The sequence below is a fragment of the Sceloporus occidentalis genome, unplaced genomic scaffold (assembly GCF_023333645.1).
Source record: "Sceloporus occidentalis isolate IW3139 unplaced genomic scaffold, rSceOcc1.0.p SCAF_13, whole genome shotgun sequence".
Lineage (NCBI taxonomy): Eukaryota > Metazoa > Chordata > Lepidosauria > Squamata > Phrynosomatidae > Sceloporus > Sceloporus occidentalis.
In genome coordinates, this window is record NW_028316993.1 from 402491 (window position 1) to 417525 (window position 15035).

General features: G+C 41.2%; 1 protein-coding gene across 1 annotated transcript; it reads left to right on the plus strand.

The window, feature by feature from the left end:
- The first annotated feature begins 3771 nt into the window (after positions 1 to 3771).
- PINLYP (phospholipase A2 inhibitor and LY6/PLAUR domain containing) lies at positions 3772 to 9409 on the plus strand. The gene is made up of 5 exons (XM_089479280.1): positions 3772 to 3962; positions 4624 to 4740; positions 6724 to 6876; positions 7721 to 7864; positions 9146 to 9409. The coding sequence occupies exons 1-5, from the start codon at positions 3911 to 3913 to the stop codon at positions 9292 to 9294; spliced, it is 615 nt and encodes a 204-aa protein (XP_089335406.1). The 5' UTR covers positions 3772 to 3910; the 3' UTR covers positions 9295 to 9409.
- The last annotated feature ends 5626 nt before the right edge of the window (positions 9410 to 15035 follow it).

The following is a 15035-nucleotide window of genomic DNA, read 5'->3' on the forward strand; positions in this document are numbered from 1 at the left end:
CAGCCTTCAGTTTAGGAGGGAAATTCCAAAATGTCCTCCATTTTGAGCATGGATTTACATTGACATGAGTGCTTTGAGCTTGTTGTGTGCCTCCAAGTCCTTTTCCGATTTGTGTCTTTGGGGTTTTGCCACATCGCCGTCCTTTTCTTGAATGACTTCCATGCTGCGGTGCCTTGTCCTCCCTTTAGAGTCTGGTCCTGACAACACACTGCAGAAGTAATCCAGTTTGAGACTGTTTTAACTGTCCTGGCTCAGTGCTAGGGAATCCTGGGTAGTTTGTCCCAGCACAAAGGTCTCAGACAGAGAAGGCTAAACGTCTCCCAAAAAACTGCATTTCCCAGAATTTCATAGCATTGAGCCAAGGCAGCTAAAGCGGCGTCAATCCAGATTATATCTGCAGTGTGTTTTGGACCTTTGACTCACTTGCATGCTATAGTTGCCTTTAATCTTTCTTGCTCTCTAGAGTCAAAAGGCTGTGAACCTCAGGGAGGCTGGAAATCCTATGTTTTAAAAACGGGCAGATTATAATCCTTGGCAAACAAAGGCTTGTTGCAGCAGTGTTCCTATTTTATCAATGCATATTAGGAAGAAATCAGTATTGTGCAATATATTGATCATCTTGTCCTGCACCATACTGTCATCCCTAGAGCATTGTGGACACTTAAAATGGTGTCTGAATCTCAGAACCAGGACTGGCCTCAGATTTGGGTTTTACTGAAGCTCTGAGAAACTGGTCAAGAAGGTCAAAGGCTGTCTCTCTGACCAGACCATGGAAAAGCTCCTCTCTCCTTTTGGACTGCAAACCCCCAAGACCATATTGAACTTTTTGGGATGCTGAGTCTGATCCTTCCTTTCCTGCGGAGTTACGCAGTTTCCCAATCCCACTTGTTTCGAATCTCATTCTTGAATTCTTCCGCCGCGTTCGTATTAATATTTGGCTTGGAAAGAACAAGCAGGTTTATTTGAAAGAACCTTTCCTGTAGTGGTGAAGGGCAACACTCATGGTTTGTCACCATTATAAAAAGCAAATAGTCCACTTAACAGCTCAGATTGCAACCAGGCCATTAGCATGTCTCTATGACTTTCAGTTGCTTAACAATAGAGCTCTGTGCTCTTTTACTTGAGTAGCTATATTTGCTCTGTCCCTGAGCTATTGCAAGGTCAGTCAGGTTGCCAAGTTTTTATATGGCTAGGACACTTCTCATGAAAATACAAGTGATTCCCACAAGAGTAGGAACCAAATGAATAAAGTGAACATATCTAATAGAGTTCCCAGAGCTAGGAACCTGGACACGACTCTCGGGATCTAGCCATCCTTCTCAAGTCCTCCGGGTTGGAAAGAGGGAGAAGGCTCCCTTGGCATATCTCAGGGCCTGGCCACTCTTCTCTGATTCCCAGAGGGGATCTCAGGGTGAGAGCATGGTCTTGAAAGATGTATGCATATGCACAGGTGGTGCAGTGCTTAAATCAGGGGTAGGCAACCTACGGCCCGCAGGCCGAATCCGGCCCGGCAAGGCCTATGGGACCGGCCCCAGCCCGGTCCTGCCGCCGATTGCCGCCGGGGCCTTTGGCCTCTCGTGTGAGGGGGCAAGGGGGGGCAATTGTCTATAGAAGCCTCAGAAACATGCATTTATATTAACATTTTTTTAAAAAGCAACAATTTTTTCCGCGTGTCCTCCAGTTTTTAAAAAAAGTGTCCCCCATTTGAAAATTTTGTCCTACATTTGTCCCGGTTTATTTATTTATTTAATTTTTAAAAAATTATTTAATTATTTATTTTTTGCCTCTGGCCCCCCAGTTGTCTGCGGGACAGCAACCCGGCCCCGGCTCAAAAAGGTTGCCTACCCCTGGCTTAAATGCTGGTACAGCAGCATTTGAGTTCGTTCCCAGGGCTCCCAAGGTTGACTCAGTCTTCCATCCTTTTGTACGTCAGTAAAATGAGTACCCAGCTTGTTGGGGGCAATTGGCTTACAGATTGTAAACCATTTAGAGAGTGTTCACTGATAGGCGGTATAGAAAAATGTACATGCTATTGCTATGCTATATATATTTGCTAGACTTTAAAAAAAATTGAATTCAGACATTGCACAGTTATGGTTAATCATAGAATCGTAGAGTTGGAAGAGACCACAAGGGCCCTGATCCAGTCCAACCCCCTTCTGCCATGCAGGAAATCCAAATCAAAGCATCCCCAACAGATGGCCATCCAGCCTCCGTTTGAAGACCTCCAAGGAGGGAGACTCCACTACACTCCGAGGAAGGCGTGTGTTCCACTGTCGAACAGCCCTTACTCTCAGGAAGTTGAGGCGGAATCTCTTTTCCTGGAGCTTGCATCCATTGCTCTGGGTCCTATTCTCTGGAACAGCAGAAAACAAGCTTGCTCCCTCCTCAATATGGCATCCCTTCAAATATTTAAACAGGGCTATCAAATCACCTCTTAACCTTCTCTTCTCCAGGCGAAACATCCCCAGCTCCCTGAGTCTTTCCTCATAGGGCTCCATGGTTTCCAGACCCTTCACCATTTTAGTCACCCTCCTTTGGACACATGGCTCCAGTTTCTCAATGTCCTTTTTGAATTGTGGCGCCCAGAACTGGACACATGGCATGACCAGTGACTGCACCTTATGATATCACAAGGGCTCATCCCTAAGTCTCAGGTTTTGGCCCTGAAATTTCATGTCCTCTGGTAGCTTTAACCTTGTAACCCGACTTAAAAATGATGTTTATATGTATTTTCCCCATTTGTTAGACTTGGTGTTTGTTTTATTTGAATGACATAATCTGTGCAGCTGTGGCTGATGTTTAATATATCATGCTTAACATCATCATAGTGAGCTGGCCCTTGAAACATAACCTTTATAACATCACCAGGCATGACCTCTGATCACATCAGAAGGGGGCATCCCTACGTCTCAGGTTTTAAAGGTCCTGGGATAGTCCTGATAACTTGCTGTGTGGCTACACAATTTGTTCACCGTTTCTTCATGGCTTTTTCATTATATTTATTGAATATAATATGGCTTTATTATTTTAATATTCTGATATATTATACTAATTTTATATTTTTAAGATGGTCAGTTGCTTTGGGAGGGTCTTTGAAGGACAAACACCAACTATTGCAGCCCCTTCTGGCTATTCTGTTTTTCCTCATTAATCGTTTTTGCCATCTTAACTGTGTTTTCATCTGCGAAATGATGGAGGACACACAGTTGTCAGGATTACAGTGTTCAGTGGCAAATAGCTAATACTTTTGCAGCAATGAAAACATGCTACTGGAAGTGGAGATCCACTTTGAGAATATTCAGCTTGGAGAACATTCAGAAATAAAATAGTTCACTGCCCATAAATAGGGAGGAGAATTTGGAAAGGTCCTTTTTTGCTGAATGCAATATGCTTCTCTTCGTGCCAAATGACTGTCCTACCATGCCAAAAATGTAGTAAAATGTGAGCTTGCTGCGACTTGATACCACAGAAAATGGCATCAGGCTCCAGAAGGCTCTTTCTTTGAAGGGGGAAGAACGCAAAAACAACACGCTGGCATTTTAGACAGGGAAGTGTGTCCTCTTTTCCTTTCTCTCCTTGTATACCAAAAGTTGAAGCTTAAAAGCTTTCTGCTCCATTGCCAAGACCTAGAAAGGTTTTAGGAACATGGAGGTGGTACTGTTCCCTTGCTGTCTGACAAAGGGACTCCTTGAGGTGATCAATAAACAAAGAGGATCAACTATCAAGGGGCTACAAGCATGGCCAGGGGTTTTAAGTGCTTCTCATCCAAAGCCATGAGCCCAATGCCAAACTTATATTTGCTCACTCATCCGCTTACGTAACTGGTGGCGCTTATAAACCTCTAGCAAGGTTCCACATCCTTTCAGAGGCTACAATTCTGCAAAGATCTGGCTTCCCACCACCCACCATGATGGCTTTGGTCACCTTTGGCCTTCTCCTGGCTGCTCTTCTGGCCGGAGGTGAGTCCATATTGATCTTTTACAGACGATGCTGTTTCACCTCAAAAGATACTAGAGTTAAAGCTGGATATATGTTTTAGCTGGGATCCAAAGTTCAAGACATGTTGCTTGCTGGTACAAGAGATAGGTACATTACCGTACCCTCCAACATTTCATAGATGAAAACCTAAGACATGTGAGTTCAAGCAACATCAGAGCATGGCTAAGAAGGAAGGTTTGAATACATCTTTTCAAAATGTATTTAATATTGTATTTATTTATCATGCAAAAAGAGGGAAAGCTTTAAAGATGGCTAACCCAGAACCCTCTGGAGCTATGCATCTCCAATTTAGCACTGTATGGGCTATGGGTGCATCTACACTGTAGAAACAATGCTGTTTGACACCACTTTAACTGCCATGCCTGCATTCTATGGAGGGTAGTTTAGAGAGGCACTGGAGCTCTCTGGCTGAGAATTATGAATGCCTTTCCTTAAACTACAGATCCTAGAATTTCATAGGCAGATAAAGTGGAATCGCAGTACTATAACTGTGTAGTCTGAAAGGGCCCCAGGCGCTTATATGGAAATGAGCTGGATATGGCACTCGGTACACTTTCCTATGTAGAAATGTACTACTTAACTTACACGCCTTTGTAAAACGTGTGCCTCCTTACATTTCAGGAAGCTGCTTAATGTGTGAGATGTGTATTAGTCCTGGGGAAGGCTGCACTGGCTTGGCTCATCCCTGTGGAACACATGAAGATGCCTGTCTGACCATTGTTGGAACGAACTCTTTAGGTGAGTTAAACAAGGTTGTGGCGTTGCTTCTCATTTATGGTGACTCTTAAAAAGCTATCAAGGGATTTTCTTTGCAAGATTTGTTCAGAGGGGGGTATGCTCAGTCTTCCTCGGAAGCAGAAAACTTGTGACTTGCCTAATGGGTGCGCATGTCTGAGTGGAAATGCAAACCCTGGTCTTCCAGAGTCTTAGTCCAGTACTCAAACCATTACTCTCAAGTGACCAGATGTCATAACTTCAAAGGAGGAAAAGGCACCGCAAAATGCAGAACATTCAAGAAAAATGCAGGACATTACAAAATAAAAGCTAAAAACACTAATATAAATATAAATTAATGCCATATGGTTATCTATTTAGTTACAGTACATTAGGGAAACGACAATGCAGAAAGAACCATAACTTGGAAATATCACCCCAGGAGACATTCTGCTGTGCTTTCTGGACTTGTTTATCTTGGATTGGCCTTTTTAGTCATCAACACACTTGTAGAAAGTGCAGGATCATGAGTCCTTCCTGAATCTTCGTTCGTGAAGAAAAGCCAGAGAGACAGTAGGCGATCCTATCATGGGGTTCTCTTGGCAAGATTTGTTCAGAGGAGGTTTGCCATTGCCATCCTCTGAGGCTGAGAGAGTGTGAGTTGGACAAGGTCACCCAGTGGGTTTCTATGGCCAAGCAGGAAGTTACAGCCTATAATAAACCTTGATTTGGGATTGTTTGTTGACAGCAAGTCCTTTGCAGAAGCCGTGGCAGTGATAATAACTCTGTTGAGCTACCTCTTGCTTGCCTGCTTAGACATGGAATGACACAAGGACTGGTTTGATGGACAGAGCATATGCTAGAGAAGCACAGAAGAGATGGACACTCTCTTTTCCTTTGCGGGAGGAGTGTTAAACTGAAATGATCCGCACTGGGTGTCAAATGTGCTCAAAATAGAGGACATTTTGGAATTCTAACTGGAAGAAGGATATGTTCAGGAACAGGAGTAAGTCTGGTCACTCTGCTCAAGAGTTAAGCAAAGAAGAGTCTGCACGTTTCATCTTTGCTCAGCAGAGGGAGAAAGGGAGCTGAATTATATGCAACTGTATTCACTGTTTCATCACTCAAGGACTAAAGAAACTGGGGGGAGCATACAAAATGTGATGCAGAAGTCACCAATTAAACACCAAAGTATTAATCTAAATCTGAAATTTCTCTTAAAAATCTGCATACATGTATATTTTCACATGTTTACCTGATCACAATTGTATTACAGCTTTCAGAGAAGAATGAAACCTGGTATATATCTTCTCAAAGCATCTTGAGAAAAGATTCTCAAAATGTGAAATCACTATGTCTGCTGCACAAATACAAATTGTATGAACAGTACTGTATGAACAGTACCTGAAAGACAAAAAAATTGTTTTATTGTGTAGGTTTCTGTGGATTGCAGCCCTCTTCATCAGCTGCAGATGGACTATAGCCACAAAAGCTATACAGTGGGTGCTTAGTATCTATCGAGTTTGGTTCCTGTGCCCCACATACAAAAATCCATGGATGCCGAAGTCCCATTATTTATAAGTAAAATGGTGTCCCTTATATAAAATAGCAAAATCAAGGTTTGCTTTTTGAAATGTATCTTTTTTTAAAGTTTCAGGTTGTACATGGTTGATGCAGAATCTATGGAGCCAGAGGGCCAACTGTACTATAAGCGGTACGAGATTCTGTACTGCTTTTCATATAGCATGTCTGCCCCTTGAGAAACTGCATTGCATTGTGTCCATATGGACCAAGGATTGTTCAGGCAGAATTTTCTGCCTGTCCAGGTATTTCCTGATCTCATACCATGCAGCAGCCCACACCAAACTCTTCTGTGCGGCCAGGTATCAGTCAGCCCATAATGGAAACAATCTTCCATTGCTTCCAGTTTTGAAATACTTAGCAAACTTGCCTTGGCAAAATTTCTTTTAATTTTATCTTTCTTAATTGTTACTTTTTGTTTTCCAGGTGGGAGCAGTACTGTGGAGACCCTCAAGACCTGTGTTGCTGCTGACGATTGCTATGCTGGTTCCATCAGCATCACCACCAATGCTGGGTTGCATTTGGAGAGCATTTCCAGTTGCTGCCAAGATAACCTTTGCAACCGCCGGGAACTGAATTGTATGGAACAATCTTCCCCTCTTCCCCATGAATGAGCAAAACATGGCCCTCTAGATAATGTTAGACTATAGATCCCATCATATGCAGTGGGCTCTTCTAGGGTTTGGTTCCAGGGCCTCCCATGGATACCAAAATCTGTGAATGCTCATGTTCCATTGTATACAATGGTGTAGTAAAATGGTGTCCCTTATATAAAATGGCAAAGTTTTCTATTTGGAATTTATACTTTTAAAAAACATTTTCAAGCCATGGATGCTGGAATCCATGGGTAAAGAATTGGTGGATACTAAAGGCTGACTTTAGTTGTTTTTCTAATTGTATACTCAGGTGGCTAACAGTGTAAGGAAAATCTTAAATGCTGGGAAAATAAGATTATAGAAAATGGGGCTGAAGCTGCTGCCACATTGCAGAATTAATGCAGTTTAACACTGCTTTAACTAGTCATGACTCCATCCTACAAAAATGACCGAACTGAAGCTTATGTAGAAGTTGTTTAATTTTACGATATGCTTATGTCATGCATGATTGGAAGGATGCAGTGCTGGATGCAGACTGATGGGCTGTACAGGCAGGAGGCAGTCATTCTAGTTTCCCTAGCTAGAGGGTTCCAAAGTCTATAGGCAGCGAATGAGAACATTGTGAGTTCCTGCATGGCAGGGCATTGGACTGGATGGCCCTTGTGGTCTCTTCCAACTCTATGTTTTTAAGACCCTTTTTTGTGTTTCCATCAAATATAGCTGTGGTTGGCCTCTCCTGTGGATTTCAGGGTCCAGGCACAAGGTTATTGTAGCATGATGTTTGAGAAGTACTGAACGGCTGTTTCTCTATGATTTTCTCTCAATAGTGCCACCTGTAAACCTCACCTCCAATGGGCTGGAGTGCCCTGTTTGTTTTGTCTTTGGGTCTGATCACTGTCAAGGGACTGAGTTTCTGAGTTGCACAGGTGTGGCGAGTCACTGCATCACAGTGTCTGGAACCCTGCAAGCAGGTAAGGCCATTACAGGCTCCGAAGGGTGGCTGGTAGTGGTTTCCATGAGGCCATTTTACCTGCTGGGGGAAAAGTGTATTTTGTGATTTAATACCCCACTCGGGGACTTCTGGCTACTCTACACAACCTCATCATAAACCGTAACCAGGGATTGGATGTGATAAGTCACAAGTAACATATTCACATATTTACTTGTAACATGCTATTTTCTTCACAGTGAGAAGGGCAGTACAAAGTCATATTTCAAAAGCAATGTAAGAAGTGGCAAGGGAGTTACTTTACTGATGTAACGACTGATTACACCTTTTCAAGGGATTTTCAAAGCCATGTTGTGATGTCGTTTTATATATTTTTCTAAAGGTTCTCCTTATAATTCCTTAAGGTAAAACATCTACTGGAGACTGAGATCTCATATCAAAGTACTGTAAGAAAAGGTGTTCACAGAGAAGTGATATTTACAATACATCGCTTAGATTATAAGATAAGCCTGAAGCAGTTCAAAGAAATCATGAAGCTTTATATTTAAATGAGGTCACTATACACACACACACACACACACACACAATAATAATAAGGAACTGTTTTTGATTTCTTTATTGCTTTACTAAACAAATTAGTCAAATGGAAGTCAAGTTATGTATAGAAGATACAAAATATGTAAGAATATGAGTTCAAAGCTTTAGGAAAATATACAGAAAGCAAATTCTTATAAGCAAATGTAAATTTATATAACAAGAAAATATGGGAAAAGTAACAATACTTATGAACAAACTGTAATAATTTTTAAATAAAGAAATAACAATTAAAAATAATAATAATTCCTTAAGGCAGAGGCAGACGATGGCTCCCTTGTGAGCAGAGAGATGAATCCACTCTGGGCTTTAGTTTGAATTTTAGGAGAACTGTCTGAAGTGTTGAACCTGACATCTGATCTTTGATTTGATCTTTGATCTTTTAAACTTGTTTTCTACTTTTTTATCTAATTCTATCTTGTATTATTATTTATTGTTTTATATGTATTTTGTAGAATGTACACCATTGGCAGGTTTCATTGTTATCGATGTTATTGTTTGTATGTACAGTGCTGCGTAAATAAAGTATAACAACAACAACCTATTTTGGGATAAACGTTCAGCACCTTGGACATAACTGTTAACAAAGACCCAGAGCAGATTCATCTTCTCACTGATGCAGAAGCAATGAGCCACTACTACCTCGAGGTTCTAAAAAGTAACTTTTGAGGCTCTGCTCCTAACCTAACTTCCTTCTCTGCCCAAACAGGTGGTCTCCCCTCCCTCTTTGTAGCAAGAGGCTGCAGCACGGAGACAGCATGCGCCCTACCTCTGGGGAGAGGTCTTTACTCTACAGGTGTCGTCTATAACCTCAACCGGGTGGAATGCAACCCAGCATCAAAAGCTAAGAATGGCTGAAATGGAAGTCAGTCGAGGGTCAAAACCACTCACTGTCTTTTCTCTATGCTCCTCTTTAGGGATGCCAGATCAACAGCATCCTATTCCATAAGATTTAAATATCTAAAATATATGAAATGAATACTCCTGAGAAGGTGTTGTGTTGTACATGTTTGGTAGCTCATGTTGCTTCATAAAGTAAAAAGTCCACTAGATTATAAGGAGGGGTGTGCAGTGGCTTAGTGGTCAAGATGCCAATTCTGATGATCATGAAGATCAGAAGGTTGGCAGTTTGAGACCCGGGTGCTGTATGATGGGGTGAGCTCACTGGTCCCATCTTCTGCCAACCTAGCAGTTCAAAAGCATGCAAGTGCAAATGCAAATAGATAGATAGATACCACTTCTCAGTGGGAAGGTAACAGCATTTGGTGCAGTCATGCTGGCCACATGGCCACCAGAGCAGTCCTTGGACAACGCTGGCTTTTCAGCTTAAAAACAAAGATGAGCACCAACCCCTACCATCGGTTACGACTAGACATTCATGTCTCTACCTTTACCTTTAGATAATAAGGATGGAAGGAATATTCAAAGATATTCAGAATATCGTCAGAATTGTTTTTTCGAGTATTGAGAAACCTGAATGAGAATCTTTGCAGTTCAGGACCTGTTCTGTGCAAAATCCACACTTGGTTGTTTTGGGTGGAAAATACCATCCTGTGTGCAGGAAGCAGCTGTTCTATACAGACATTTATTTCCAGCATAGAAAATACTGTTTCCACAGAAGATGCTGCAATTGGGGTTTTATTCTGTGCAACGTTCTCATGTGTTTGATTTGCATAGAAAACACCACGTTCCGCATAGGAAACAGTTATTTTTGGGGGAGGGGATAATATTTATGCGTAGGAAAAATACTCTCTGTGCAGAAAATGGTGTTTCCTGTTCCAAACAGCCATGTGTGGATTTTGCACATAATAACTCTTGGATTTCAAATAGGATTCAAAAATGGCATAGAAGCATTTAGAAAGGGATAGTGTTCAAAGATTTTTTTTGTAGTTGGAAATATCTCATTAAAATTAATCATGAACTTAGTGAAGAAATACATTTCTACTAGACAGAGGCCTTAATCCTGTTCTTCTGGAGCATGTTGAATGAATCACTTAAAGAATGAATCAACATGTAAGTAGATCTGATTGATTCAACAGGTTTGCCCTACTTGGGACTAGTAATAGGAAGTAGGTCATAGCCTCACAGCAGAGTCTGCCACAGCAAATGCCACCTTTGCAAAGGTACATGTATAGCAAAGGCCCGGCAGGATTCAAAAAAGTCCTCCCCTAGGCATGACAGGATGGAAAGATGTGTATTTTTCTCCTTCATCCAAGAAAAAAGGCAGATCCCATGTTTTTTGTTCTGTAATAAGCGGTCCAAGTAGCAACCCTACATAGCATAGCCAATGGTGAGGAGTTTAAGAGCATCTGGAGAGTCCCATAATTCCCACTCCGGATTTAGATCTGTAATCCTATGGATTGCCTTTCAGTTCCTGTCCCCACTCCCTTTCCATCCATGCTAGAATATTATGGATCTCAAGAGGCCATGCTGAAAAGATCTCTAGTACGGCTTGGAAAAGGTCAGGGCAAACTCTTTAGACTTTAAACTAATATTCAGGGGTTTTCCCAAAGCGAAGGAAGGAACAAAGAGAGGTTTGCTTCTTCCGGGTAGCATAAGAAAAGAAACATATAGCTTCATTTTCTTGGCAGTGTTTATCAGCCAATTTTCTGGGCTGGTTGGGAGATTAAGGGTAGAGCTACGTAAACGGAGTTCCTTCTGTGATTATGAATCAAGGCATATATATTTAAAAAGAAGACTCTGTCCCATGAACAGGAAAAATAAGAACGGACATGGCAAATGCTAGTAATGCACTCAGGCCTAGGGCAATCTCTTCCATGCTGGTTTTTTGGGGTACGATTGTCAACATAATTGGGCTGATGCTCAAATATTCCCTTCCTCATAACGTATCCGCCATTGTGCTTTGATACATACAATCGGCCTTTCTTATACACGGACTTTTTATACACGGATTCAAGCATCCACGGTTTGAAAATGTTCCCAAAAAGTATAAATTTCAAATATCAAACCTTGATTTTCCATTTTATATAAGGGACACCATTTTGCTCTGTCATTATATTTAATGGGACTTGAGCATCCACAGATTTTGTTATCCACGGGGGATCTTGGAACCAAACCCCGGCATATAACAAGGGTCAACATATATTAAAACAACACTTTAAAAACAATTAAAATAGCCCAATTAAAACAGTAAAAAGTTTTTTTTAAAAAACACAACATACAAAATTTAAAACATACAAGGTTTTATCCTCATAGAGGATACATTTATCCTTATAGAGCTCAAAGCAATACATCTCAGTGGGTTTCCAGGTACAATTCAGAGCTGTTTGCCTTTAGCAAAGCTGTAGTATCTTATGTCTTCAGGCTAAATTCTGCCACAGAAATCGTTGGTTGGTATTAGGAGTGCGCATGAAAATTGTTTCTGTGAGTGCAATAACTAGACTGGATGCTGGCTTGATTCTTTACAGAAGTTCTTGTGAGTTGTGTGTTCATCTGTCCGCATGGATTTTCTCGAACTCTGATTTGGGCTTACAAGCCGATAAAAATTTATACAGCCATAAAATCAGAGCAATAACCATAAAAGCCAACATCGCAGTCATAAAACTAAAGGAGAAGATATTAGAAGCACATAAGAAGCCAAAAGAGTAAACAGCGTTGTCAACACTAGACTATAACTTGTAAAGGCTTTGTAGACATAGTTCTTGATCTCGTAAAGTTTTATGAAGCATAGAAGACTCTGAAAAAAACTAAATTATTATTTTATTTTTACAAAATGGAAAGAAAAGGGATATGAGCTCAAATGTTTCTTTATTTAGGTCTGAATATCTGTTTTGACAGAAGAGCAAAAAGAGTACAGCCAGCCCTCCTTATCCATGGATCCAAGAATCCACAGCTTGAAAACATTATATATGCTGCATAGGAAACAGCTTTTTCTGTGCAGAAAATATTTCCGTGTTGAAATCTTATTAAAAGTTTTTCATTCATTTAAAAAAATATTTTGGAATATATTTTATCCCGACACAGGACATTTCTTTATGCTTTGACTGAAAAGTCCAAAGAGAATTCTGGCCCTTCCTTCCTTCCATCCTTCCTTCCTTCCTTCCTTCCTTCCTTCCTTCCTTTCTTCCTTCCTTCCTATTCTGCCTTTTTCAAATGCAGCTCAAGATGGCATGCATAGACTTTCATTATTCCCATCAATACCAAGTGTTGGCAAAAGGTTTGAATGGAGACAGGAGGATGGCAAAGATACTGGCAACATTGCCCAGGAACAAATGATAATTTCACCTCACTGACAAGTCAACATATTTCCCTGTTTTCATCAACATGCAACTGCTAACTTAGTGGCCAAATGGATGTCGACCAAGGGTGGTTCCGGCTGAACAGTTCCTGTGGCTACCAGATAAGAGATGCTGTGCATCTCTAAATAGTTTTTTAAATGGCAAAATAATAATAATAATAATAATGAGGACCAGTGGGAAAATATGGAAGGATTACAAGTGGAAGAGAGTTGCATCCAAAGACTTAGTGAAATTCCAGAACTGCAAGTCCATTGCATGATAAGCGCAACTTCCAGGAACTTCAACAAACTGAAGAACAGGCAGCACAACAGAGAGCCCTTTTGCAGTTAAATAGATACTCTGATGATGATGATGATGATGATGATGATGATGATGATGATGGTGCCTTCAGCATTTCTGAGAGAGGTATTTGAAGGCCAAATTTGATTTTCCCCCCCCAAGGAGTACAGTTGGGGTATAGGGTCCCTGAAGGCTTCTGGTGGCCCAATGCAGTCTCCAACCTTCAAGAGCTGGCTCTTTAACCAATGTCTTTATTTCTTCTTCCGTGAATGACTCTTAAAGAAGCAAATGGCCTCCAACTTTTTGTGTGTGTGAAAGAGTATCATGTGCCAGTTGCATAAACACCTGATGCTGAGTACAATCTCAAAATTTGCATGAGTCCAAAGTCCATGACGAAAAACCGACCGACTTGCGGAGGCAAATATTTACATCTCACTGCCTCGATATACCCTCCATTGGGGCAATCTCAAAGCAACTCTATTCTTAAAATAGGGAGAGGAACTAATGAGTTGGGATTTCCCCCCCAAGAGCTCCTTCTTTACATACTTTCTCAGTAAATCTCCAAAACCATGGAGGCTCCCTTGTCTCTTACTATAACCCTCAACTTCTCACTGCAAGACGGAGTCTCTCTGGCTGGTACCTTCCAGATGTGTTGGGATACAGCTGCTATAAAGGTGGATGCTAGGTTAGGAGGCTGAAAGTTTGTTATCCCAGGAGTTGTCTGCACAGGCCAAATAAAACATCCTTCCTTTGCTCCCATGGTGAACAGTCTGGAAGATGCCCAAACCCCAGTTTTGGCGTGAATTGTTCAGATTACATTTGGGCCATTCATCTCCGGACCCAAAGTATAACACCCTTAAAACGTATTCTAAATATTATCTTTTGCTCTGGATCTTCCTGGGAGATCAGGAGATCTCTGTTTCCACACTGGATAACTCTATGATTCTATGTAACATTACAGCAGCCTTTATTTAAATACAGACACTGCAATACAACTCAATTCTATGGAACTGAAGCTGAGAGAGTGTGGCTTGCCCAAGGTCACTTACTGGATTTCATGGCTGAGCTGGGAAGCAAACCCTGGTCTCCAGAATTTCAGTCCAACACTCAAACTGGCTCTTTGTGCTGATATCATATGATGGACCAATATAATACTATTGCTTAAATTTTACTATAAGTAGATCCATTGAATCAACAAGATTTCCTTACAGCCCACCATTAAACCACTAAGTCACTGGCGGTTGAGGTTGAGGTTCACCAACGGGATTCTGGTCAATGTTTCTCTTTCAAAATTCTTTTCAAGGCAGTGCTCTTGCTCTGAGATTTCTCTCCTTGTCCTGAGTAGGGCCAGATCCTGACATCTTGGAACCTTATTTAGGACAAACAAAAGAAAATGCCTTTAGTGGGAGAAGCACAACCGAATCAACAGACATTTCCCAGAAGGCTGGCATGGTTTGTATTTATTTGGTTTGATTTGATCTAAATCACTCTTTTCTCCCCAAAACCTGCACACAAGATTAAAAAATGTAATCTGGTTCAAAGGATACAGAATGAATTATAACATGATAAAAACAAGTAAATAAATTATAACGTTGCAACACAACTGGATTAAAAAGTAATTTAAGAGAAAATGAATTGCAGCACCATGTGTACAAATTAGATGCATGGCTTTGTGGTGGAGTGTGTCTTCAAGTCATTTCTGACTTATGGTGACCCTAAAGCGAACCTATTGTGGGGTTTTCTTGGCAGGATTTGTCCAGAAGAAGTTTGCCATTGCCTTCCCCTGAGGCCGAGAGAGTGTGACTTGCCCAAGGTCACCCAGTGGGTTTAAATGGCCAAGCTGGGAATCGAACCCTGGTCTCCTGAGTCATAGTCTAATCTCAAACCATTACTCCATGCTGGTTCTCATTTACCCATTAATAAAAAGGTTGTCCCAAGTCTTCGTTCTCACCTTAGAAATAACCGTTCCCTCCACCCAAACTGCTCTTCCACGCCCTCCATATCTGACTGATAAATGCTATTTACCCATGCCTTGCTAAAACATATATACATATATAAGAG

What these genes read in the sequence shown, in the direction of transcription:
- PINLYP (XM_089479280.1), top strand. Translation starts at nt 3,911, where the DNA reads ATGATGGCTTTGGTCACCTTTGGCCTTCTCCTGGCTGCTCTTCTGGCC. An exon ending in GGCTGCTCTTCTGGCCGGAG is followed by an intron (nt 3,963 to 4,623) that starts GTGAGTCCATAT and finishes CTTACATTTCAG; the next exon opens with GAAGCTGCTTAATGTGTGAG. An exon ending in CAACCGCCGGGAACTGAATT is followed by an intron (nt 6,877 to 7,720) that starts GTATGGAACAAT and finishes TTCTCTCAATAG; the next exon opens with TGCCACCTGTAAACCTCACC.